At 41.4% G+C, this 26,246-nt stretch overlaps 2 protein-coding genes across 2 annotated transcripts in view; both read right to left on the bottom strand.

The window, feature by feature from the left end:
• Positions 1-9,853, bottom strand: part of LOC141001679 (voltage-dependent calcium channel subunit alpha-2/delta-1) — a 67,835-nt gene extending 57,982 nt beyond the window's left edge. The window contains exons 1-3 of the mRNA XM_073472827.1: positions 9,765-9,853; positions 2,016-2,097; positions 1,682-1,798 (exon numbers count right to left, since the gene is read on the bottom strand). Of these exons, the coding sequence (XP_073328928.1) occupies positions 1,682-1,798; positions 2,016-2,097; positions 9,765-9,853 (288 nt within the window). The remainder of the gene's footprint in view (positions 1-1,681; positions 1,799-2,015; positions 2,098-9,764) is intronic.
• Positions 9,854-16,770: 6,917 nt separating this feature from the next.
• The window catches only part of pclob (piccolo presynaptic cytomatrix protein b), a 29,421-nt gene continuing 19,945 nt past the window's right edge, over positions 16,771-26,246 (bottom strand). The window contains exons 18-28 of the mRNA XM_073471764.1: positions 25,366-25,392; positions 24,812-24,905; positions 23,863-23,934; positions 23,328-23,460; positions 23,154-23,285; positions 22,591-22,785; positions 20,260-20,401; positions 20,096-20,159; positions 18,481-18,616; positions 18,210-18,355; positions 16,771-16,914 (exon numbers count right to left, since the gene is read on the bottom strand). Coding sequence (XP_073327865.1) covers positions 16,771-16,914; positions 18,210-18,355; positions 18,481-18,616; positions 20,096-20,159; positions 20,260-20,401; positions 22,591-22,785; positions 23,154-23,285; positions 23,328-23,460; positions 23,863-23,934; positions 24,812-24,905; positions 25,366-25,392 — 1,285 coding nt within the window. The remainder of the gene's footprint in view (positions 16,915-18,209; positions 18,356-18,480; positions 18,617-20,095; positions 20,160-20,259; positions 20,402-22,590; positions 22,786-23,153; positions 23,286-23,327; positions 23,461-23,862; positions 23,935-24,811; positions 24,906-25,365; positions 25,393-26,246) is intronic.

A 26,246-nucleotide genomic window follows, 5' to 3' on the forward strand; every position in this document is an offset into this window, starting at 1 on the left:
CCATCTCTCTCTTTTATCATTTGGATAATACACTGAAGCCAATGTTCTCCTTGCTGCTTACGCATCTTATGGCACCAGTGCTCGGAAAAAAACAATAAGAAACACCAGGATGTTTACTTAACATACACAAGACAGACACTTGGCAGGGTATGTGTTTATGAACATTCATAAATACTCCCTCTCCATTACTAATAAGAAAACAATGGCGATGCCTTATAAAGGCAGAGTAAGGGGGTGCTGTGAACTCCCTCTGAATGTATAAAAACAGTTCAAACTCCTGATATAGATGAGCTTCTCTGACCCACTTCTGGTTAAAAAAAAGGAATAGAAGAAGAGAGGGGAGGAAAGAGAGAACATCCCCAGGGTCAAAGCACTTATTATCACATCGGATCCTGCAGAAGAAAGATCTCTGTCCTCGCTTTCAACTCGTTTGCGAGCCTGTTGTTACTGTCACACAATTAAGTGATCCGTTAGATCCCTATAGCCTCGCCACTGAATCATCAGTGAGCATTTCGACAGTGTGAAAGCCTCCAGGATTGTGGAGGTTGTTGACTGATTTCAACTCATTTTCGAACATTTGTTTCCTCAGAGGAAGCCTTTTGGTTTTGGTGGAGGTCCATGCGTCTTGCTGCCAAAAGATCATTAAAATGTTTTTAATGTGACTTTCTACATTTGAAGGCTCATTTCAACCAATCTCACAGCAATCACACTTGGAGAGTTAGTGTGAAACCTCGGTCAGATGAATCATTAAAAAACAGACAGATGGTTGGTGTGCCGGCAACGTCATGCTTTATGTTTTGGGCAATAACTTGTGAGTCAGCTGATATATAATCAAAATTGATTGTTGACATATATTATGTTATGTTAGCTAATTCTTATGAAATTTGTCAATGCAGGTGCTTCAAAGATCATTAGATGTCCAACAGATGTTCAACTCAACTTAATTTACTGTATCTGAATATAGCAATGATTAGTCCAAAGGAACGAAGTGCAAAATATTAAAAGACAAAATAAAAAATAGAGGTATAAGATTTAAAAGATGCATTCAAACTCAATTCTTTGACTGGGTTTCAGGCACACCAACACTACTACTCTACTCTAGCAGCTAAAGCCCTCGGGCTCAGTGTTGTGGGTTCAATCCAACTCTGTTGAAGTCACACTGTGAAGAACAATAGGCACATCTTTCAGTGGAAAGTTTGAACATTTAAAACTCTTCTCTTCTTAGTTCGCCCTGTCCTTTCTCTCTCCAGGGGTCTAGCAGTCATAAAGCCGGTCCATTAAAATTAACATGCAAGCTCAGTGTTCTTGGCTTGTTCGGTTCAAAAAGTTTTCCATGGAAAACTCTTACTTAACTTGTTTTATTTATAAAACATGTCTCATTAAATGTCACAAACATTAAAAACAACACCACATCATATCTGAAATGTCTTTTCCCTTTAAACTCATGCTCTTCAATACACACTGAGACATGCTGATAAATACAATCGCCAACAGTTGAACCAAAAAGTGGATTTAACACATGGTTCACCACAGACACTTTGGTTATACAATATATATATAAATATATATTCAAGTCCGCATTGTCTTAACAAGACAGGGATGGAAATGTTCTTTTCTGTGGTTAATAACCATCTTGTACAGCTTTAAAACAGTACGTTCCTCTAAGTGGGCTGAGTCTTACCTCTAAGGCAGCAGACCTCTTCAGCAGCAGCTGTTCAATTTTTGTGGCTGCTCTGTCCACCAGCTCCTCTGCGTCGTTTTGCTCCACAGTGTAAAGGTGTCGGTTTCTCTCAAAAATCTAGACCGAAACAGAGAGAGTAGTGATCACATACATTATGTCAGAAATGCATTTGTTTTATTCAATTTTAAAGAAGTTTTGCCCAAAATGAAAACTACATAGTTTCAGAACCATACAACAATTTCTTTAACACAATTATATGTGGGTGGTCTGTAGCAGAGTTAGACTTTCTTTTTCTTCCTTTGTTTATGTGTGTGTAGTGCTTGGTTGTTTGTACCTGAGTGAGCCCCTTCCCAGCTGTGGCCGTGTCTGCCAGGGTGACGAGCTCTTTCTGCATTTGATCAACCCAGTCTTTAATCCTACGGGACAAAAAGCAATGCACACAACCGATCTTGTAACTCAGACGCAGCCATTTTAGAAGACACATCACAGGCATTTCACAGTGCAATTAAACTGTCAATGAAGTTATCTTTCATCTGTCATCTAACAAGACCGTCCTGACACACAGCGTAAACACAAAGAAAGCAGAAAGAGAATCACTCCGACGGTTCAGGCAAAATGTCAACCAATCATCGCCGGTATCACTGCGGACGAATACAATGTCGTCCAATCAAACACGTGTCATTGGGTGCCAACCAATGCGATTAGTTTCTGCGGGTTCAAACATCAAGTCAACCAATCAGATAAGTGTCAGCCGGTGTTGTGAATACCGGTGACGGTGATGTGAGTGGACAGGCGAGAGGTGGGAGGTGTCCAGGACGGACGTGCTTCTCTGGGTATCAAAGGGTCTCCGGGGACATCAGGTCCAGCCTGCTGGTGCCACATACTGGATTATACCTTCCTCTCATCCTCCTCCAATCATCGTGTCAGGCCACAATAAGCCTACATGCATTATAATATACTGACGTAGTATTTCACTGTGTGCCTCCTGAACACCATGGATAGAGACAGACGAGAGACGCATGACAAAGAGCCAGGACATCATGCATTAAGTTACACGGTGACTTGAAATATCCGACTTTGTCTTGAGGCGTACCTGGTACCTGGTGCGTGCATGTGCATTAATTCCCCATATATGCCGCCATACGTGCACACGCATACACACGCACACTGAGACAGAGCCATTAATACTGCATGAGAATGATAACAGATTGGTATGGGATACAGACGCTCTCATTGACATGCATTCACACTCACACAGACTCAGCTGCGATCCTCCCCAATGGCAAAGAGACGTATTATACTCACATCTACTAAACTGGAATAAACAAAGGCAAACCGATATGCAACACCCAGAAAATATTCCTAAAAGATTGTCATTACAGCAGTGTGATGCAAGCTACAGTATGTGTGCAAAACATCTAGAGCTGAGGGAGGAAGAAAGAAAGGTACAGACGATCAAGAAGCCAAAAAAGAAGTGGGAAAGATGCGTCAGAGAAGCAAAAACTCAAAAGTGACGAGGAAAATTCTGAGAAAGTACTGTTGTGGAGGAAGATGATATGCTTTGCAAGAGCAGGAATACCAGAGGGGCTAGCACAGTGTGACTTTTTTTAGGAAAAGAGGGTAGGTGGAGATATTAGAGCAGGGTCAGCCATGATTCAACTGCTATCTCTTAATTCCCAAAGCCAGATGGTTTAGGGGTTGTGGACAACTCTGCAGACGGAGGCTTGGCAGAGCTTCATGACTATGAGGATGAAAGCTAACATAGATGTCTACTGCTGCATGTTACAGTGATTTGGACCCACCAAATGGTGTTGTTTCGCTACTCATCTTTCAGCTGGCAGCAGATGCAAAAGAACCAGTGGAGCTGCTGGATGACCAGGTGCTGGCAAACAGGTGATCCACAGCCATAAAAGCAGCATGATGGCTGTTTTTCATTCTGTTAATCCAGCAAGAGTGCAGAATTGTCTGACAGTACTATATTTCTGAGGCTGACACTAATATTTATTATATGACTATTTAAAAAAATGTAACATACCTTCACATTAATACATAACATACATTTTTTGACAGGGATCCCTGACTGTAATTTAAAAAACAAACGTGTCATATATCTCTGGCAAACAAACTAATTAACTCAAATGTATCTTTGATGTTTCTGTATTTCGGTTATTTACTTGTTGGCAGCATATACGCCAATAATGACTGACTAGTGATAAACTTAATATCAGCCTAGACTAGCTGTGATGGCTCAGACTTAGACACCATGTGTTTCAAACTGAAGCGTGGAGTTTGGAAGATGTGGGTGTTAACCAAGTGGGGAGGGACTAATGAGTTGGATAATGAGAAGTGTTGGATTGAGTGTTTCTGGAGCCTGACCCAAACTAGCAACTAAAAGTCAGGACAACTCCCCCACTTTATGGAAATGTAATACGAAATCACTGGCATGCACTTTTAATATGGTGGCGCTGGGATTCAACCGTGAAAGTTCTCAGGCCTGGCAGCAAAGGGCCTTTTTTGGGGGAGTTGGAGAGAGTTTGTCACTCGAATGAGCATAGCTAGTCCACTTTAAAGGTCCATCTGCTCTAAGAGAGGCTGCGTTGAAGTTGTCACTAACTCCAGGGCGGACCCCCTTCACTTTAATCGGCAGGTGTGGCATTCATGATGAGGAGTTCACAACTTGTATGAAACAATTTAGTTAAAAAAATCCGAAATGCCATTTAAAATAATGTCCTGATGCTGAGTCCCAGCAGGTAATCAACTTGTCTTCCCATACATTGGCAGACATTCTGATGGAGGCGACTATATAGCTACTATAAAGCAGCATACGAATCAATTACTATTAAATGAAAACAAAAAGGACTGATACACAGTTTTACACAATTGATTGAAAGCTTGAAACAGCATTTGATCAAACAATATCACCGCCGAGCTCCATTCAGTAGCAGTTCTGGAGCTCTTGAACATATCACACTACCTTCGTCAGCAGGTGGATCGTGCTCAGTTGCCATGGACTTCTGATGTTCAAGTTCCCACTTCCTCTGAGGACTTCTCATGTATGTTGACTTAAAGATTATGTGATACGATCAAAAGCTTCAGAATAGCTATTAAAAAGGCCTTGTGATGAAATTTTAATTGCAGTTATGTTCCACTTGTGACTAATTGGGCCTCATGTGTCATTTCTTCTTTGTACGCTCTAATACTGCCCGTACTTACACATGCATTTATTTTGCGATACTTTTCTTATCTTATCATTGTATACGATATATTACACTGATGCTTTGTGTGTTACATTATTGCTTTCTCTTATTCTGCTGGAAATACCGATACTGTATGTTTGCATCTGATGCAACACAGCCAGTCAGATACCTTTTATGTGAGCATACGAGCCTCAAACTCTCTATGATCCTCTCCTCTCCTCTCCTTGCCTCATTTTCACTCTCTTCTCTCCACTTAAATTCTCTTCTCTTGATCCTCATCTCTCCTTCCACCCTCCACCCTTCCTTTGTCCCCAAATCTACTAACGGCAAACTGATTGTGAGGTATTTTAGTGGACCTTGGACCCCTAAGCTCTCAAAGCCTGAAGCACTGACAACTCAATTGTGAGTTAGAGTTTATATGTGTGAGTGTGTGTCTGCGTGTATGTGTGCGTGTGTGTTTGTACATCCAGCACCTTGACATTCAGAGAAGCAGAGGGCCGTCTCTGCTGCGTTTAACTTCTGTGCAATCTACTGCTACCAGTGTAAATCTATATAACAAAAACTCCCAGGTGCTGACAAATGGAAGAGACGACCCAGGCTGTGGTGCAGTGTGTGGGTATTTGTTCGTCTGCGAGTCCAATATGGATGACTTGGACTTTTTTTTTTTCAGTCTATTTAGAATATTTTGTCGTTCTGGAAGGCTTCATAAAATCGTCTCATCTGCAGAATAACTCAGCCTAATTATCACAAAACTGAACCCCTTGATTTCGTATTTGCTTTGTGTGTGTGTGTGTGTGTGTGTGTGTGTGTGTGTGTAAACACTGCAATGTGCACACAAAGAAGTCGTGACTGCAAAGTGCTCACTCGGCTCATTATACACAGTAAAGGGCCATAAAACACAAAGTTATGCTACCAGTCCCTAAAGTCGTATGCCTGTTGCTTTATATGAATATTTGCAGTCAAATCCTTCTGTTAAATTGGCTTTTAACGGCCAGTTGTATTATCCATAGGCCTGGAAAATCTCCGCACATTAATTCCTCAACCTTAAATCATGCATTTCCAACCATCCCTTGAGGTCCCAACCTAGTTTAATGGCAGCGCTTCTTGAATGCCATTAGGTGAAGCCTGCACTCAACCCATCATGGTTGATATGTGATGTCGGGTTTCCTCCTGCAATTGTAAGTAATGTATCTGGAGTTAGCTCTGTCCATACGGATACAAAGTAGGTAATGCCAGCGATGCTTATAATCTTATCACCATCACGCTGTCATCACAAGTAGAGTTTAATGTAAGCTCTTTCCAGTGGCTAAAATAACATGCCAATTCAGAGATGGTTAAACAGTAATAGAGTCATTGTTGTGGAGCTGAGGTAGCAAAATGTTTCTGCTCTGGTTGCTGGGCTTTGATTACTGCAGCCTCTGGTACAACGCTGGATAATTAAACACACACACACAAACGCACATACAAATGGCAACTGGGTCAGACACTGCCCTACATTGTTTTTCAGACACAGGAAGAGCAAATGAGAGCAAAACAGAAAGAGAGGCGGAGAGACAATACAAGAAAGAGAGAGACAGATGTTGTGGTACCATCACTTTGGAACTAGAGAGAGTAATGAGCTGGCCCGTAGTGTGTATCTCAGTTGGCGACTGTGTTAAACTACAGTCTAATTACACATCATTACAGAGGCAAAGACAGAAGCGGTCCAGTCCGGACAGCAAAAGCCGAATGAGGCATGGGAACACCAACTGTAGTGCACCAAAACAACCCGCGGTGCTCCGCTCACGCTCTGTAGCCTATACACTAACACCCAAGTGGCCAATTCTGCCTTCCTCAGCCTGGCCCAGATTCTAAAAAGTCCTTTTATATAAAGCTGAGGGTTTTTTGGGATCAAGCGCTGACCATCCCAGCACCCTCAGTCTTGATCAAAACAGCTACCAGCTAGAGCTGCAATGATTAGTTGATCAATCATTTAATTGATAAAAAGGAATTGCGAAGTATTTTGATATATGACTCATCGGATGAGTCATTTTTCAAGCAAAAGTGGCAAACAGTTGCTGGTTCAAGCTTCTTAAATATAGGGATTTGTTGCTTTTCTTTGTCATTAATGATAGAAAATGAAGGTAGAAAAAAAAGACAATTCGAAGACGTCACTCTGGGAATTGGCACACAAGTTCCTTGTTATTTAAAATTGTTCTTCAAGGTGGTACAAAATGTTTCATCTGCAGGATATTTGCGTGAACAGCGAAGCTATTTAGCAAGAAAAAGCCTCATGAAAGCAGCTGATTACAGTTTGCAACAGTACCTTTAGATAATCAGTATTTTTCTCTCTACCCATTTGATTAGTGTTACCCAGGAGAAAGCACTTGATGAATGGAGTTAATTGAATTTTATTTGGTTTATGTCTGTGTTCAAACAATCAATTGCATCTCATCATCCTGCACACTCTAAAAAAACACCTTTTCTTTGCAGACATATTAGAGCCATGATGAGATGTATTACTCTCATATCCCTATAGCGGGTCCAACTCATGCAGATAGACATGTGGCAATGAATCTAGACAACGTTTATATTTAGTGCTTGCTATTTCACATTAGTAAGATCAGGTATATTTGTTTGCTCGAGCTGCAACAGAGATGTACACAGTGGACTCTCTGGTGATCCAGGCTGCACATTTTTTTCCGGGAGAGAATTCAAAAGCAGAGCCCTCCGCCACCCCTTGTACTTCTAATGGAAACTGAATTCAGAAACCATCCTAAAAAGAAGAGAGGCCATGCAAATATGAAGACTTTGATACTGAATGGTGACCATTAATATATCAAACCTAAGGCTGACTGTCAGTCAGCTTCAGGTGCAATCTGAAATTAGATTGAACGCCGGGGCCTGCAAGTGTTTTTTTTTTTTTAGCAATCAAATCCAAAAGAAGCATTTGAGGTCTTCATGCTACAGCCTAAAGAAAATATGACACTGTCCTAGAGATGGGCGATCTGGTCAAAAGACTTGGAATAACCTTTGAATTTTTCCATTTGCACCATTGAAACACAACATCGCATTAAAGATGGTTCTTTTTTTGCACAAGCTGCTCGTCCGCCATGTTTCTGGAAGAGCCATTTGTTCAAATAGTCATAGACATGTAGTTGGCTACTTCGCTCTATAGGTATGTTCATGTAGCACAGATCTGCTAGTCAATGAGGTCGTGTGAAGTTTGGAAACAGAAGTAAGAGGACATTAAGGACCGATCTGTGCTTCCCAAATTGTGTGCAGAGGCGCCCGGGCGTGCCGTGGGATTTTGTTACAGCCATATGTTATTATTGCGATACACAGCTATACAATAAGAATGAGTGAGATTTCAGTTTACCACATTGTACGCAGTCATCTCCTAACACGGAGGCAAATTCTATATCCAATAAAAACACCTTTGAAAACCTTCCAGGGAACCCCAGTATTTCACTGTTCACACAACTGTCAGATGGTGGGAATTATTAGAGTGTGACACATCAAAGGCCATGATTGACAGCCAGTGTGAAGGAGGATAACAAGGGGAAAAATGGATCGCTTTCTTGTGCGGAGCAGTTCACCTCGTTTTTAATTTTGTGTCCTGTCTGGTTTCAGTGCGTGTGATGCTGCTTTTGTGTTATTTTACAAAGATCCAAATGAATTATTGAATCATATGTCATGAGTTATATCGCCGTTTGTCAAATCTTATTCGGCTTTAATAGGTAAAAATGAACATTCAGGCTTCAGAGTGATTACATAATACATGGTATAGAGACAGGTGCACCTTGAGATTTTGCCTTGCCCTTTGGTGTGCCTTGGGCAAAAAAAGTTTGAAAACCACTGCAATAGATTCAGCACAAAGGGATGTTAGCTGATGAGTGGTTTTTCTTTGCTTTCACCTCAAGGCTGCAAAAGTACAGGTATTTGCTCTGTCACTTATCGTGTGTATGCTGAAGGGTAGCCGGAACAAATGTAGATTGTCTGCTACAGTGGTCCGGTCTAGCAGAAACAGAAAAACTGGTGTCTTTACCTTTTGAATATGAATACCAGCAAGAGCGTCTCTGTAACTGTACTGAAGAATTGTTTTTACACTACACTGAGAGGCGTAATATTTCTGCTGTGCTTTTCTAATTTATAAATGCATTAATCTCTGATCACAATGTTTATAAGGTGCAAACAACAAATAGTCTAAACCTATTAATAACCTGTCATTGATCACAAAGGGATGATGGATGAGTAGATAAGTCTCCTCTAATGCTGTTCATGTTTTGTTTATCGTTGTGAACACATGCTGATTTTCCATCTGTGACTTCACATTTATGTAGTCAGAGCATGACTGGCTGGGCATTTAATGCTGCAGGGTGGCTCTTGAGTGCATGCAATGCAAATACTCACACAGCAAATGGTAATCGCTGTCATCTTGCAGAATAACAGGGCTGCTTCGCCACATTATCTGTTATTACAGGGGGATGACTAAACTCCAAACTCGTAAGAGCCGCAGACGAGGTGCAACTTTTTGTCATCTCACATAAAGGAAGAGGAGCGGGGCGAAGCCACTGTAACTCCTCCACAACTTCATAAAGGAGCTGTCACGGCGCTCCGCGGACGCAGACATCCACCGGCGACAAACTGATGATTATGGGAAGCAACATTAATCACCGCCTGGAGGCGAGCAGCCAGAGGAAAGGCTCAACTATATAGTCTACCCCCCAAGCGCGTCTTCCTCAAGATGACCACTGGTGCATGAATGAACCAACCTGCCCGCCCCGCTCTCTCACACCCCTTGACGCGCACGTACACTACTACTGTACACCTTAATTGTTCCTGAACGAAGGGGCGCGTGGACATTTAGTGCTCGAGATTGGATTAGAGGGGGTTATTATACTTACATGAGCTGTGTCGGGAACTGCGATGCCAAAGACCAGTCCTGCCATGCCAGGAGCAGAAACACCCAGGCTCGTACCCTGCAGGTATCCATTGTAAAAAAAAAAAAAAAAGAAAGAAAGGAAAAAAAAAAAAAACACACAAGGGGGGAAACTCCCCGACGCGCGTCAACACCAAATGTGCTCCTGCTTCCCCTTCGCCGCCGATGAATGGGAGCGGTGTGCGGGAGAAGCGTGAGTGGCAGTCTGTCGCTCCCCCGCAGATTAACGAACCCTGACGCCTCTAATCTGATCACCCGGCCATCCAGCTCTGTAACAGGTACTGGAGCTGGAGATTTCAGTCTCTCTCTCTCTCTCTCTCTCTCTCTCTCTCTCTCTCTCTCTCTCTCTCTGTGTCTCTCTCTCTCCCTCTCTCTCTCCCAGATGTCCCCCCACCTTTTCAATCTAGGGAAAGAAAAATCACATATGCTCAGTTTCATCTTGTAATCAGATACTCTGTGTGACTTCATCTGAGGCAGTTTACAATTTATCCCCATTTTCTTGAAGATGTGACAGTTTTATTGTTTTAAATTCTACGGGAACATTAAAAAAAATGAGATATTTCAACAGAAGCTGTCATATTTGGGGTCCAAAACGCACATTTATCCCCTTCCCTTTAGGTATACAGCTCTCCATATTGGTAGCAAATTGTTTTTTTGTTTTTTTTTAACCTCTCTATAAAGAAACACCTGCTCAAAGGAGGGTCTGACCACAGGTACCACACACACACATGAGCGCACGCACACTGAATACAGATGCAGGGTTGCCTCTTTAAAATGCCCCGCAACCCCTCAATCTCTACAACCTGGAGGGATGGATGGGAGAATTTACAAGCTTTGATAGCACAATCTTTGCCACTCGCTATCAGTCATACTGGTAGCATTGAGTGGCAGCGAGCAGGGGAGCTGTCCCACATGGGAATCAGTGTGACAGATGTATTGATTCCACACATATGGTGTAAAATCTTATGAGCAAAGTAGGGTAAAAGCCCAATAAATCTCACTGCCATCAATCACATACCTGTTTTATAAGATTGAATTCGTGGCTATGTGCTGCGCATCCTAACAAGAATGTATAAATGATATAATACAGAGAATATATACAAGCTGCTGCACCGCTGCAGTATCTAAAATCAGTTTTTGTCTTCAGTTTGAATTTAATGAGCATCAACACTTTTAATTTATTGAATAATTGAATAACACAGCCAGAGCATAAACCTACTCTGTCTGTGCAAGTGTGTTTGTGTGTGTGTGTGTGTGTGTGTGTGTGCGTTTGTGTGTGTAATTCAGGCCTGCAGGGAGGGCAGGGCAGCACAAGCAGGATGCTTGGGGATTTGGTTATCAATCGTTGCCTGGCAACCACACACCATCTCTCGTGTCCTCTCACCCTCCCCTCCTCCATCCCCTCACCCTTCTCTCTTTGTCTCTCCCATCCACAACTCCCCCCCTGCTCTCACTCTGCTGCACTGTTGCTCCTCTCCCCCTCGGTTCCTCCACTGCCCTCATCCCTTCACTCCCACTGTCCAATCACCCTCCACACATTGTCCCCCCGCTACACCTCTCTCACGCTCACACATCTCGCATCTCACACAGATGCACCTGCGGACGGGATGGAGAGAAGTAAGTGAATGGTGAGAGCTGGAGGTGTTATTCGGGGTGGAGGAACATAATAGCAGAACAGCCAAGAGCAGAGCAGAGCAGAGAGGATCCCCATTCAGTACTTTTTTTTATTAATCAGGAACATCTCACACTACATTTCAAATAGGAGGAGGTGTCAGACTAATGCCCAGACTGCTGTATCTCTGCTCACACACAGCGTAAGAGATGGATATTAGTGGAAGACCTGAATAAAAACTAATGGCATCTGTCAGACAGACCCGCGCAAACAGTGTATCTCCATCTAAAGCCTGAGACACCAGACAACACAAATATTATTCATAGTCCATATGGTTACATGACTCAAGTTACCATCTATTTTATTATTCATTTCACTTGGACAAAAGAAAACAGTTTTGCTTTATACTGCATAAGACTAATAACATGGTTTGTCCTGTAGTTCTGCATTAGTTTTACCAACAGCAAAATGTAAAAATACAAACATCACTGTTTTTAAACATATTCAGCCTAGCAGTCTAATCCTGACCTCAGAAGAAAGAACCACCTGTAGACGTGGGTCTCTTGCACTGCTGGTAATGTAAAAGCACTGCCAGTTACAGATCAGTCACACTGTTCAGTGACGGTTGAGTTTATATGAGAGAGGATACTGCCATCTGGAGGTAATTCATGAAAATCACAAGAATCAGTTGCTGTGAAAGACTGCTGCCTTAAACCAGGTGCACACAGTTCTACTTCTTTTTTTTTAAACTAGATTTATTCGTTTGTCTGTTTTACAAAAGGTTGTGTGCAGGTACAATAACAGTATTATAATTCATATGTCACATTACGTTGTAGTAATACATGTAGTACATAACCATGTGACTACACATAATGTATACATAAACATATCAGAATGAATGAATGAATTGAATTATTGTATGCATTGCCTGTGAGTCACTTAGCATCCAAGAACCAGTGTGTGGATGATAATATTAACCTAATATTGAGATTCTGTGTGTGCATGAATGTGCAATATTTTTACCACCAGCAGCATCTAGATTCTAAATCAGGGGATCATGTCCTGCCTCTCATTTACATGTCTGCAATTGCAATTTATGATGCTTTTAAGAGCACTGTTGTGCATGCATTATGTATTAAGTTGCTATTCCCTTTGGCATCCTTCCAGCAAGCAATTGTATTTTAACACTTAGATTTGTTTGATCATATTTAAATTGATCGAGCTCTAACTGAGCCAGCTCCAACCGAGGTTTCAAGGACTCACACATATTTGTTGGTCTTTGGCTGATCCGTACTTTACATTGATCCATTCTTTATTTGTCATATCAAGCTCATTTTTTAAAAAGATGACAATGATGATTAAACCATCAAAGTACTTTGTCATGTTTTACGCAGATGACAAAGAAGTCAATGGGCTGTGTTGGTATTTCCAAATAAAAAAACAAAGATTTATCATCATTATTAAAAGTGTTATTCTTCTGCTCTTATCAACCCGCTTCATCGAGAACCAGAAATATTTTTTTCTACAGCAGTCAAACAGCCCAGTCTCAGTCTGACCATGACTTCACATCACAGCTAAATAAAGCATCAAAGGCATGACTGAGCATGGAGTTGTTGTAGGAGGAATGACGTCCGTGATGAAGTGCAATGCTAGACACAGAATGTTTAGTCCTTTTGGTTAAGGCTGATATGAGGTATACAAAGGTTAAAAGATAAGACTGGACCATTAAAAAATGAAAAACAAATATTGTACTATACTGCTGGGAGTAAATCATGTTGTTAACTTATAAATGTTAATGTCAGAAATATTGATATTTAGCACAGGGGTACTGCAAACTAACAGATGTCTGTCACTCTGTTGATATAAATATGAATTGCACTTGCCCTTGACAAGCTTTATTAATAAATTATGATAAAACTACTCAAAAAATAAGGACTGAAGTGTTGCAGAGGGGTTACTTGTTTACTGTAGATTTATCCTTAATAATTAAAGCCAAGATGTGCATCACTTTGGCACCACCTGGTGGTTGTATCAAGTATGACACTGTACCAGACTGCTTGTTTTTTGTACATTGGAAAGTCAAAATGTCTGTTTGCTTATTACTGGAAAAAATTACAGTTTAATCCTGATGTAAAAATAAGATGTTCTTCAAATTTCTATTCTACAATCCAAAAGAAAACCACGCCAAGCTCTGCATGTGTAATATAGCTCTTCTTAATATTTATTCTTTAGACTCGGGGGGAAACAGCTGATTTTTTTACAGCACAATTTGCATAATATCTCAACACATCCTGTGTACAACCACAAAACCATAACATTAGATTTGTTGTTTTTACACTGAGTGAAAAACAAGACAATTTTACAAGCATATTTCTTTACAGTCAGCATACAGATAAATCTATACATATTCTGTTTTTTAAACATAATCTGTAGGCAAAATATACTGACAAACCATCAACAAAACATGCAACATCCAAAACATAAAGTCTCAGACAACTATTGAAGTTGAATAGATTTTTTTTCCCTTTGTGTTGTTTCTGCCGTATACGGGACGTGGTTGCACAGATAGTCATTGGTTGACAGCACATGTTTTGATTACACAGTCAACTCCCCTTATACAACTATAGACACGCATTGCTGTACAATAAGTCTTTTGTGATTTTTTTCAACACTCACATGCTCAAACTTCAGACAATAAAAACATTCAGTCTTTGTAGAAAATAAACACTTTATGTACACATGTCAAAGGACTTGATTCACATTCACACCCCTCAGAACAACAACAAATGGATGGTTTCACAATTACAGGCAACAGCTGATCTGAACAAACAGTAGCTTGAGGGAAAGTCTAATGAAACACGAGGGGTTAAACAGTCATGACTGAGCAATGGGGGGAATATGTCTTATTTACTGTACTTTGTACACAGACTTGTTAAGTAGACTATGAGCAGGACGAAGTAAGGTAATTTCTCCCCAGATTGTGCATTGTGTTCAGGAACCCCATCGTGTCTGCATGTTTTTCTTTTGCCACATAGATACAAAATGCACACCACAATATTTTTCTGCCACCACATACACCATGAGTCAATTCATTTCAGTGCAGAAACACAAAACACGTAATCTTGCAAGTCATGACAGTTAAAATGGGACAAGGAAATCAACAATGTAATAATAAAGTGCACAAGCTCTATGTGGATGCTAACAGCTGTTAACATCAATTTATATTAAAATCAGTAAAAAAATCAATATAGTTAATAGTTCCTTTCAATGATGTACAAATTAAAGTTATTTTTCTATAAGACATATTTTTTTAGACAGTGTGTTCACAGATATAACATTTATCAAACACATCTATGTTGCATAGAATTAAGAACTGATGGGTCTGGAATTAAAAAATAAAAATCAAGATTGGCACAGCAAAATAATTATCTGAAAAATCAACCATGTTCCCTTTCTTATTACATTCTCTCTTTTGTTATCCTTTGCTAGAAGATTTAAGTGACATCTTGTTCTAAGTGTGTTGGTTGTCTCTCCTCAGTTCTATTTAATTCTTACAAAAATTGCATCAGCCCTGTGATATGCCTAAATACACTGACAGTAAGTCTGAGGGTCACGTGATAGTGTTTGTTTTTTTTATTATTCTGTAGACGTTGTGGCAAAACATGACAGGATGAATACACGGGTCACCTCCTCCACATTAGTTCTTCTGACTTACTGTAAATATGACTGAACCCCGGCGGGCCTGAGTGAGAGTTTTGGTCACAGGCAGTGAAAGAGGCTGGTTCACTGTGTTGCAACGGGAGTCACTGACACAAAACAGCATAGTGAGTTTTACAGCACAGCCAGACACACACAGGGAACCTAGACATTTGACTGGTAAGAATTTTTTTTTTTCTTCTTCATTTTGAAATGATTTTTTGGGTAAAACGCAGACCAGGGGGCTTTTACTAATACACAGAAAGCAGAGCTGCCATACTAATCTGTTGACAGTTGCAGATCTACGTATGGTTTTGACACAACTTGTGTGAATTACGCGTCCATTCCAACATGATGGACTACACAGAAATAAATATTAGCATACTCTGACCAGCTACAACAGCCTTGTAGTAAAATGTTGTACACATGACACAGATATGAACTCTTGTCATCCTCCACTGTTGGCTTGTAACATTCAAATACAGCATGTGTGCTGGACTTCCAAAACATGAAATGCTGTTCGTTTTTATTGTAAATCTAACCTACCCTACACAATGGCATGCCACTGGATGATGACCTCGACCAAATTGTAATCTATCACAGCCCTGTTGAATATCTAGTGGTGCATCAGTGTGATCAGAGGACCGAAGGAGCTGCTTCTCGTGAGCTCACATAGGTCCACATTCACATAACAGCCTACACCATAGACTAAAGTAGCCTACTGGATTGTCAGTGCGCCACCCACAGCCTCAATCTAGAGATCATATGTCTATATCTTATTACATATTGTGACAAGAGAACTCTTATACTGTATATTTAGATATATTCTGCATCTGATATCTTTGTATATTATATAAACATCACACTGTACAATGTGATTCTCTGATATGCTCTATTATCTGCATGTGTGATATCTACAATCTGAAGTGCTGTACATGTTATCTTCATCTCATAGCAAAAGTCAACCGGCTGACTCTGTTCTAAATAGGCTTTGTTATTTTTATTTTTTTTTCTCCGTTTTTACATGAAACTGAAAGACTATCATACAAAAACATTATGCATTCCTTCATCATTACATATTTCAAGACCACTTATGTCCACACACGTCACAACCATCATTTGGGCATTACAACAAAGACTCCCATATGAAGAAAAACACAATGCTAATTCGGGAGATGATTCTGTGATCAAAGTCAAATTCATTGTTTTTGTCATCTTTCCCTCTGACGGATATGTTAGCTCAGTTGCACAGCACCAAAAAAAGTCTTATGTGTGATGATGGAATAGGAACTATGGTGAGAAAGACATCACTGCTCTCAAAGCCATATTGCTGCTAAGTCTGTTTGAGTGCCTGCATGTTTTGCATCCTACGAGCAAAGTCTACAGCCAGCGGAGACTCGACATGGGAGGAGGTGGACATGTGTGCTGGCAGTTTTGGACTGATACAGTTGTCATGATATTAGCACATGATTCCCTCCTTCTTATAACCCATGAACTGAGGAAGTTAAAGGAAGAATGGAGGAATTAAATGGATCTTTTATTTTCCTCGTCTTGATTTTTTTTTCTCTCATTCATCTTTTTGTCAAACCGGATCTCTGAACTAGAACATTCTGGCTTCACCTTTCGTTGATCTGACGCGTCTTTGTCTTTTTTGGTGTGGTGCTCACGGGTTGGTCAGAGTGGAGCTGACGAACAACTTGTGCCAGCTGACCACTCTCTTCCTCATGTCCACCTTATCCAGCCAGATGTAGGCTTCTCCTATCAGGGTCTTCTTCATGAACTTGCCTCCGTTGGACACCAAGAACAGCTAAAAAAGTACATTGGAGAAAGGAACAACTTCGTCATCGCTTATTCTGAACTCCTGAACCGCCTGAAACACCATGTCAGAAGTCTGGCCTTACTTCTGTAACTTGTCACTGTGTAACACAGCCCACCTCGCCGTCTGCTATTGTTGTGAAGACGTGGAAGGTACAAACAAATCAGCCAATTTCTCTGGTATTGGCCAAAAGAACAAACACAAAAGTCATCTACTCCTATCTGAAGATGTAGAGACCCGGTGGGTTACCTTTATTTTGGGAGAGATTTCCGTACAATGACAAAAACTATTAAACTGTATTGTGTATTTTTCTCACGGACAGCTCCAGCAACTTTGACGGTACGAGCTAGAGAATACATTGATACCGCGTTCGTGACCCGACTTTGAACTTGGAAGCTGTAAATTTTGCCATGTTTTATCTTGGTACTGTTTTGTTTGCTGAACTGGGTGTTAGCATGTTGCTCAGCTTATGTGGCTACTCCCAGTCTAATGTTGTAATATTAAGGGACTGTCAAGAGAAACTGTGTGAACTTTAAGCATCATTTGAAACTCAACTAAATAACGAGGAGTAGGTTGGATGCCATTAACATTTTTTTAATGTTGCCTTTTGGGTCTTTGTTGATGAAGGTTCTCAGTCATCCAGGCCATGGTAATTCTAAGTGCTGTATCGTAGGCAACTGGACGTGTTTCAGTTTCTTGAAGTCAACGACCCACAAGTGGCCCTAACGACTCTGAAAGGACACTCCCACACAGAGTTTAAAAGCCTGCAACTCGCCTCCAGTTAGCTAGAACTGAAGAAGCCTCTTGGATGAGAGGTGAAACGTCCTCAAGAAACTGAAACACGGCCAGTTGCCTACGATACAGCACTTAGAATTTGTAGGTCTTTAAACTGCAGCGCTAGGTCAGCTAGTGTTGTTGGAAGAGGTGTGCTTTGGCATGGTATGGTTGCTCATGCACGAGCACAAGCACGGGTGTGCAACGAGGTCATGAAGCATAATTATGCATTTGACGCCGCCTTGCATAATCAAGAAATTCAGGATTGTGAGAGGGCCGTCTATGACCAAACGACACAAAATAACCCACAAAAAAGTTACGTGACGACGTGATGACGTGTGTACAAGAGGTAACCTTGCTCAGGCCCGGTTACGGCTGGAGCAACCTTCCTCCAGTCACCCGCTGGTGACTGGAGAGGAAGGACAATCTTGCTTCGACACAGTACGGAGTAACTGGGTCAAGTGTGAGTGCACCCTAAGTCTGTATCTGTCTCATTCAGGTGCTTGTTATACCTGTATGGAGTGTCCAGTTGGGTTGAGGGGGAATCTGAAGGTCTCGTTGAAAGAGGGCTCCCTGTCATGTCGACAAACTCTGGTCTTCTTCTTAATGATCCTCTTCTGAGTGGCTACGTTTACCACATACAGCTTCACATACAGGTCTGAAGGCAAGTTAGATAAATGATAAATATGGATTAGTGAACCTGCAACCTATTCAAAAATACTAAGAGCACAAGCTTATATACTCGCACTCATGCATGTGCACAAATACATGCTACTTCCAGACCTGGTAGGTGGTCCGGGCTCTTGAACTTGTAAGTGATGTTTCTGCATTGAAGAATCTCCAAGACCAGCTGGTCCCCTTCTGTCTTCACCTCCTTCTTGAGAGCGACCTTGATCTCCCCCATCACTTGTGTTTTACCAGCTAAAAACAACAACGACAGAGAGATGTGGAGGATCAGTTTTTAAAATTAAGTTTTAGATTTCAAGATTTCTTTGTTTGGATAGCCCTGACTGAACCCTACGCTACAGAATGTGCAGCGCATAAATATGTAGTGGACAGTCATTCCTACATCTGTGGTTTTTTTGAACTGTTATATTTTCATCTTTGTTGCTGGAACACATATTGCCTACGGCAGAAATACATTCATCAGCATTGCAGAAGAAAATGGGTTGGACTTAGCGCAGCCGACTTTGAGACGATCACTGCCCACGGCATCTTTTGACCATCCAACCTGACCAGGCTGATTGCCCCAGGGAGGAGAGGTAAGCAGTCATGCTAATCCCTTTTGAATTTAAGACTGCCCCTGCTAATGTCCAGTCCCAGGAACATGAAATGGACCTGATGGGACAACTAAAAATTAGAGACTGTTGTGTTCACAAAAAGATTGCACTCGATGGGCGGACAGATTTGACAGAGCCTAGGGCTACATCGGGACAAGGAGAGGTGGACTATGTGTTTACATTATTGATGCTTGGTACTCACATACAGTCAGAGTTGGTGTTTCTCTGATGTCGAACATCTACTGTATAACGCTGTTTACATTCACTCTGACGCAAATTCAAAAAATGCGTGTTTCTGTATATATGTACTGTATATAAATAGCAGTATATATGTTCTATGTTTGAGTAGCATGAAGGAGTTACAAACTCTCACTGCATTAGGAAAATCACCTTGAACTTGTACCTGCAGGCATATTCCTGCAGTTGCACAGAAAAGTGTGTTCTCCTCGTGTCACTGAAGATCATTTAAATTATTTAAAAATACCGCATCACCAAACCTGGGCTCAGCAGAATCAAATCAGGTCAGGGAACATCTCTTCACTTTCATATGGGTCTTATCGGCTGCCGTGTGTCTCTTATTGAAGTCTAAGGGTTTTACTAAGACAGGCTGACTTAAATGTGTTAAGTGAGTCATCAGGCACCATGAAAATGACCCCCTGGCCCTCATACTGTATCTGTGTAACAGCTGCCAGGCTTACAGCCTAAGTTGACCTTGGACTCATTGTTACAAATTGAAACTAGAGATGGAAGAGAGGCATCATGACACCTGAGCTTCATGAACCGTAGATATAGTTATGACAGCGGGTAGGATAGTGTGACATCCACTTGTTTTCCACCATCCCGAGCCATGCATTTAGTCATTAGGCTGGGTAAATATCGCTAATTGACAATAAGCACTTGACTGATCATTTGACTCCACAATTGACTAGAGTCATTATGAAAATACACTGTAGAGGTGGTTAAACGAATGGCTGGGAAATACAAATAAAGAAATAAACAAATAGGCTTTACACAATGTATCCAGCAGATGGAGACCTACGATCAAATAAGAAAACATCAGAAATCATATGTTTTCCATTCAGAGCAGGTTTTACAATAAACAGAGGTCATTTCCAGAACTTGCCTTCATTTTCTGGAGTGCCTAGTTGGTTCTTGTCGGTGCCGTTGGGAATAGTCTTACCGCTGCGAGAAAAAACAACAACACGAGCACTGCTTTATTCACAAGAAACATCACCAGACATATGGAATGACAAGGCAATACTAGGCATTGCTGTGGTCTTACATCCGTGGCACTTGAAAAATGGCACTGTCCACTCCAGTGTCCGCCCCCTCATCCCCATCCAGACCTCCATAGGCGTCTCCCACAAGACTCGGGGCAGACAGCACCACTGACCCTGAGACATCACCCAGTCGGTGTCCTGGTCCTGTGGGTGGCAAGAGTGAGCGTGATGGTGAGGAAATATCTATCTATCTATCTATCTATCTATCTATCTATCTATCTATCTATCTATCTATCTTTCTATCTTTCTATCTATCTATCTATCTATCTATCTATAGTATCTGACTTTGCAGGGAATTATTCTTGCACAGCAGCAAACACAGAGCGTCTTCACTGACTCAGCATTTGCCACACATGCATGCACGTCCAACAGATAAGTTGAAACACTTCACACCCCCAGCTATCAATCACTGACAGTGACACTGTCTGTCACACATAACTTCGACTGAGCATCACATAACAGCATATCAGGGGAGGGACAGATTAATGCAGATGACACCCCGTCCTTGCATTTAGCAGTGCAGTGGGTAACCTTGGTTAACTCATACAAGGCCACTGCCAGTCCCTTCAATCAAAGTAAATGATGGTCACTAAGTTTAAATCACACAAGAAGATTAATTAAGTGTGAGACATTATGGATGTTTCCATAGGTTTCATAATTTCTTCTTAGCTCCTGGCTGCTGTTGAGTTATGCTCATACAGTATGAAAAAGTGTGATTAGTTCAGGGAATATGTGAAGTGTTTCTGTCTAGACCGAGGATGGATATATGCTTTGCCTTCATGGTCACAGTGTCCACTGTCTATATTGGCTTCAAAACAATGACTAATAGTAATTAGATTATATTTGAAACACAATCTGTGACTCAAAGGCAATAGTTGGGAATCCCACGTCTATAGCCATGAAAACATAAGTTACAACAAAAGTTACAAACAAAAGACACACATGCACGACACTTTCAGTACATACATGATAATCATTCAAATATATTTATTTTTTTGCTTTAATTATTTACACATTTGGTCATATGTTAGACTTTATTTTGTTTCTTAACTATTTTTTTTTTTTTAGTTTTTAGTTTGATTTTAATTATTAATAACATTTTTCCTATGTTGCCTCACCTTCCCTCGACACCTCTCTTCCTGGTTAGCTGACCGCTTTACTGTCATTGGCCGGTGAGTGCAGAGTGAGCCCCCTCTTGACTTTTGAACATCTCGGTGTGTCTGTGTTTCCTGGTTTGACTGGTTCAGCCTCACATTTGTGTCCCCTTTGTTTTAGGCGGTGGGTAGGGGCAGGGGATTGGGTAGGAGCAGGGAGCCTGTGTGCCATAACTGTGTGTGTCTGTGTGTGTGTGTGTTTGTGCGTTTTCTGACTTTTCTAAGGGTTCATTCTTATGGCACACACATGCACACACAGAGAGAGACTCCAGCATCACAAAGTCCTCAGTGGCCAGGGAACAGTAGGCGGGGGAGCTTCAACTGCATGCTCAAATAGCTCTGACACTGGGCTAACTTATCTCAGGAAGGGATGACAACACAGTTCTTCCTTTTGAGGACATCACACTAAAGATTATGCATAAAACATGAACAAATATTGGTTTAATCATGTTAATACGGTGCAAGGCTTGTAAGGGATTGCCATCCCAGTTTGGTTTCTATATAAGGGTTGGAGAGCTCCACACTGGGGTTCTGTAGAAACCATATGCTTGGGATTGGCACATGCACAATTCATGTAGAAACAGAGGGGTCTGGGGCTCTTATTTTGGAAGTTATGAAATGTATATATATTTTTAAGTTATGTTGTTAAACTAGTTTAGCTACATGGCTGCTAAACTACTTACAGGAACATACTTTATGACACTTTATGTCCTATTTAATATACCCAAATAGGTAGCAAAAATATTAAACAGATGGCGAATGAGAAATATTATATCATATTATAATATTATTATGTATTTAGTGCTGTGAATGTGCCAGATTCATACATATTTAATTTTTGATTTAAAGACTGAATAAAATAAGAATTTTACAGAAAGTTTAGTTTTTCTCATATCTCAGCTTTTTAGTCTTTCATCTGCCATGGATTTTGTTTAGTGACAAGATCGATCTAACTTGGAAGAGGCAGTTTTAAACTAGGGTTATTAATCTAAAACAAATCACTTTGCTCTCAGATAAAAAAGTTAGATGAGGAGAGCAGAAGGCAAAGGTAAAATGTTAAGGAGGTGAACGCACAGCGGTTCAGGTTTTTCATCAAACAATCTCAACAAAAGCTTTGCATGCGCAGGAAAAAAGGAAGCATGTCACAGGAAGTGTATCATGGGTAGGGGAGGGATTTACTTGGTTGCAGACGGGACTGTTGCACAGCAGCCTCGGCAGCAGCAATGGCTATCCCAGCGTCCTCGAGGTGGGCCTGAGTGACGCTGCTCTTGCTTTGGCTTCGGGAGGGGCCGTGGGAGCGCAGTTGGCCATCAGAGGAAGATTTGGAGCTGCCTGGGCTGCTGTGGGACTTTTCCAAAGGCAGCATCTGCATGTCTGGAGGAAGATGAAATGGAGAGTTCAGACTGCTAATGGGCCGGAGAAAAAAGAGATGAAAATATTCCAAACTGCTCACAGTATTTAATATTTTCTGCTCCACAGTGTGCCTGATTGTGCCATGTAGCAGTTGACAAGCACATTGAGTGTAATTATAGCTGTCAACCAATGATCAGCATTTTGTATCTATGGCAACAGCCTCCATCTCTATGACAACTAACCGGCAACCATATAAATAACACTTTTTGCCGCAAAGTGGAAACCTGCTAAGAATAATAATATCAGAGTCATGATTCAGAATAACCAATCATATAGGATTAACTCATTCATGGAAATTGTGTTAATTGAGGATGTGTGCATTCTTTTACCTTTGGCTGGATCAGGGAAGATTCCATGGCTTCGGCTCTTAATTACAGAGTTTTTAGGTGAATCATGACCCCCGTCTCCCTGTCCTGGTACATGGCCCTGTCCCATACCTTGCCCAGGCCCCATCCCAGGCACTGACATATAGCCTTGGCCATGTCCCTGACCATGACCCTGACCTGACCCAGACCCTGATGGGCCTTGAGCCGCATGGTGGGCTCTGCTGTGCTCAATGCTCTCACTCTGCTCTTTCAGAGGCAGCCAGCGGGGAGTGTTGTCTAGCTGGGTTGTGTTCGACAAGTCGATCAACACCTGAGACACAAATAACATAGAGACGCACACAGTGACATTTAGAGGGGAAAAAATGATCTAATACCAAGCTCACTCAGGTATAACATGTAGAAAAAGACTCACTGATACAAAGGAACAAGTAAAGTAATTTGTAAGAAGGTAGACAAGAATTCGCTATAGAATAAGAATAAGAATTTACTAAAGAATTGTCAGGCATCCTGGATTTAGCACAAGATATGTAGCGCTGTTCAGAGGGGCATGAAGCAAAGGCTGACTTCAGAGTTTATGGGAGGAGAGAGATAAGTCTAATATTATTAGGTTGTTTAAAGAAAAGTTGGTCCAGAAAACAGCAGAAACCTTTTGTCTGAGTTAAATCCTAAATGCATTTGACATTTTCAGACATGGGATTCCGAAAGCACTCACTTCTCCGAGGAAGTCATTGGAGGAGGATCTGTCATAGTCCCACACTGTCACCTCCAGCGTCTTTTTCTTTAACTGGATAGAAAGAGTGAAGAAGAGGAGAGAGGGGCGCAGATTATAATGACAGATCTTGTGTGCTTATGCATGTGTCCGGGAGACAATTTTGTATGTGTGAGTGTGTCTGTTTGTTTGCATGTGGGTGGATGAAGCATGAAAGAAAACAGCTCGTGCACACAGTATGTGCAGTGCTGGAATGAATGCAAACCTATTATACAAGGGTAATTTACTGTGATCAGCAAAGAAGTTACATTAGATTTGGTATATTCCAATATATGTCCATGCATCTGTGCATGTACCTGTGGATGTGTGTATAAGAACACATGGGAGGAGATGGCAAAATATCTCAGAGGGAGGGGGGAGTGGGCAAATGAGTGATGCTGCAGCATTTTTAAAGCAGCTCCTGCCAGCAATGAGACGTGATTAACAGAGGGCAGCCCCAGAGGAGCCAGCTCTGCCTCCGCAGAAGGCCTCTATTCTCTGACCGCTAGAGCTACCTCATCTGAACTCATCCCTAACAGCTGCAATTACCGTCTGGGCAGAGCTCTGTCACAAAACAACCGTGCTCACCTCAGAACACACGCACACATGTACACGGTAGCGCCTGATTACCAAGTTTCTATAACTCTTTTAAGTAAAATGACACGCAGTTAGGCAGTCTGTGTTGAGACTGTGTGAGAGCGGATGATTGATGGTTGTTAACTTGAGTCTTGGGAGTGCTGATAAGAGGTTTCACAGGGATAGTGAGAACAGCCCTGGGGACAAGACACGAGGACAGAATCCTAATAAGAGTATAAGACACTTATACCAAAAGTGGGCCCACAGCAAGTACAGAAACTGCACAAGCGAGACAGAATGAAAGTTTTGTGTGTGCGTTTGTGTGTGTGTGTTGTACCTGCTCTAAGTGAATGTTCTTGTAGATGACGGTCTGGTTCCATTCTGGGTTCATGGTCTTCTGGGCATACCTGGTCCTTCTCTTGTTATCAGCACTGATAAGTCATGATATTCAGAATGATTGGTTGTCAGTAAGAAATTAAACATTCTCTTCCCTTCTTGACCCCAAAGGCAACACAATCACCAAACTGATATACTCAAAAAATTTCAAATGGCTGAATAGATGCTTGTAAAACAATCTGTGGAGACGTCAGAAAACAAATTCAGATGTAAGATGTTTTTTTGTTTTTTTTTCTTAATTGTATTGTTTTGACTGAGATGCTTTTACAAAAATCACAAATTACTCCAGAGATAGCAGCTGAGGAGTTAAAAGGGAGAAGCATATAGAGAGAATAAAGCAATGATAGGAGTGTTCTTAAACACCATGAAGTACAGCAGATAATTGGACGGACAACAAAGGCCACAACAAAAGGATGGAGAACCACTTTGGAGACATAATTTGGAGAACTAAAAAAGGTGACACCAAACTAAAAGCAAAGATCAGCACCACGCTACCTTGCGTTCTGGACAACCATGACTTGGCTGAGGGAGTCCAGAAGAGGAAGAGGAGGGCAGATATCACAAACAAGAAAAGCAAAAACACAAAAAACAGTCAGAGAAGCCCAGAGAGCTCAAAGTAAAGGCAGTAAAGGATAGAGACCTGAGGCAATCAATATTCTCTGCAGGGTGCATCGCTGTTTTTGTGCCTAAGCAATGTGAAAACTTCACAATGATTACAACTGGTGCATGGGTGAGGGCCTGATTCACTATATCGGAGCTGTTTTTGAGATAGTGTGGCTGTGCACTCTGCGGCTAATGTGAGACAAAATACTCTTCAAATGAAACAGCATGAGAACAAAAGTGCTCTCCTACGGATCTTTCAGTTCGAACCTACACAGCGTGTAGGTAGAGAGGGTTTATAATCTCATAAACAGGTCTGATGGGGTCATTATCTAAGAGCAGATACTGTTACAGAGCAGATAAAGGCTGTATCGATCCGCTCGCTTGATATTCACTGACTCTTGGGAAGATACCGGAGCAGACAGGATAAGAGGAGGAAGGAGGAGTAGGGAAGGACATAAAACTAGGTGACAATAGGAAAACTTTGGTCAAAAGTGGGCATAAAGAGGAAGAGCTTGTGAACTATGTTTTCACACATGTAGGCTGGGATCTTTCAAAAGGATCTCCTCTCACAGCTTCGTATAAAGTCTAAAACACCCGTCCATTGATTGATAGAGATCGCATCAAATTACACCACAACTGACTGCCTCATGTCATCATGTCCGGTCTCATTCTCTCGTACAAACTCAAGTAGTTAGTCAGTTCCGTATAGCACAGTCGATACAAAGTCAGAAAGAAATAGGGGGAGAGAAAACAAGACAGACACAGAAGCAGAA

The sequence above is a fragment of the Pagrus major genome, chromosome 8 (assembly GCF_040436345.1).
Source record: "Pagrus major chromosome 8, Pma_NU_1.0".
NCBI lineage: Eukaryota > Metazoa > Chordata > Actinopteri > Spariformes > Sparidae > Pagrus > Pagrus major.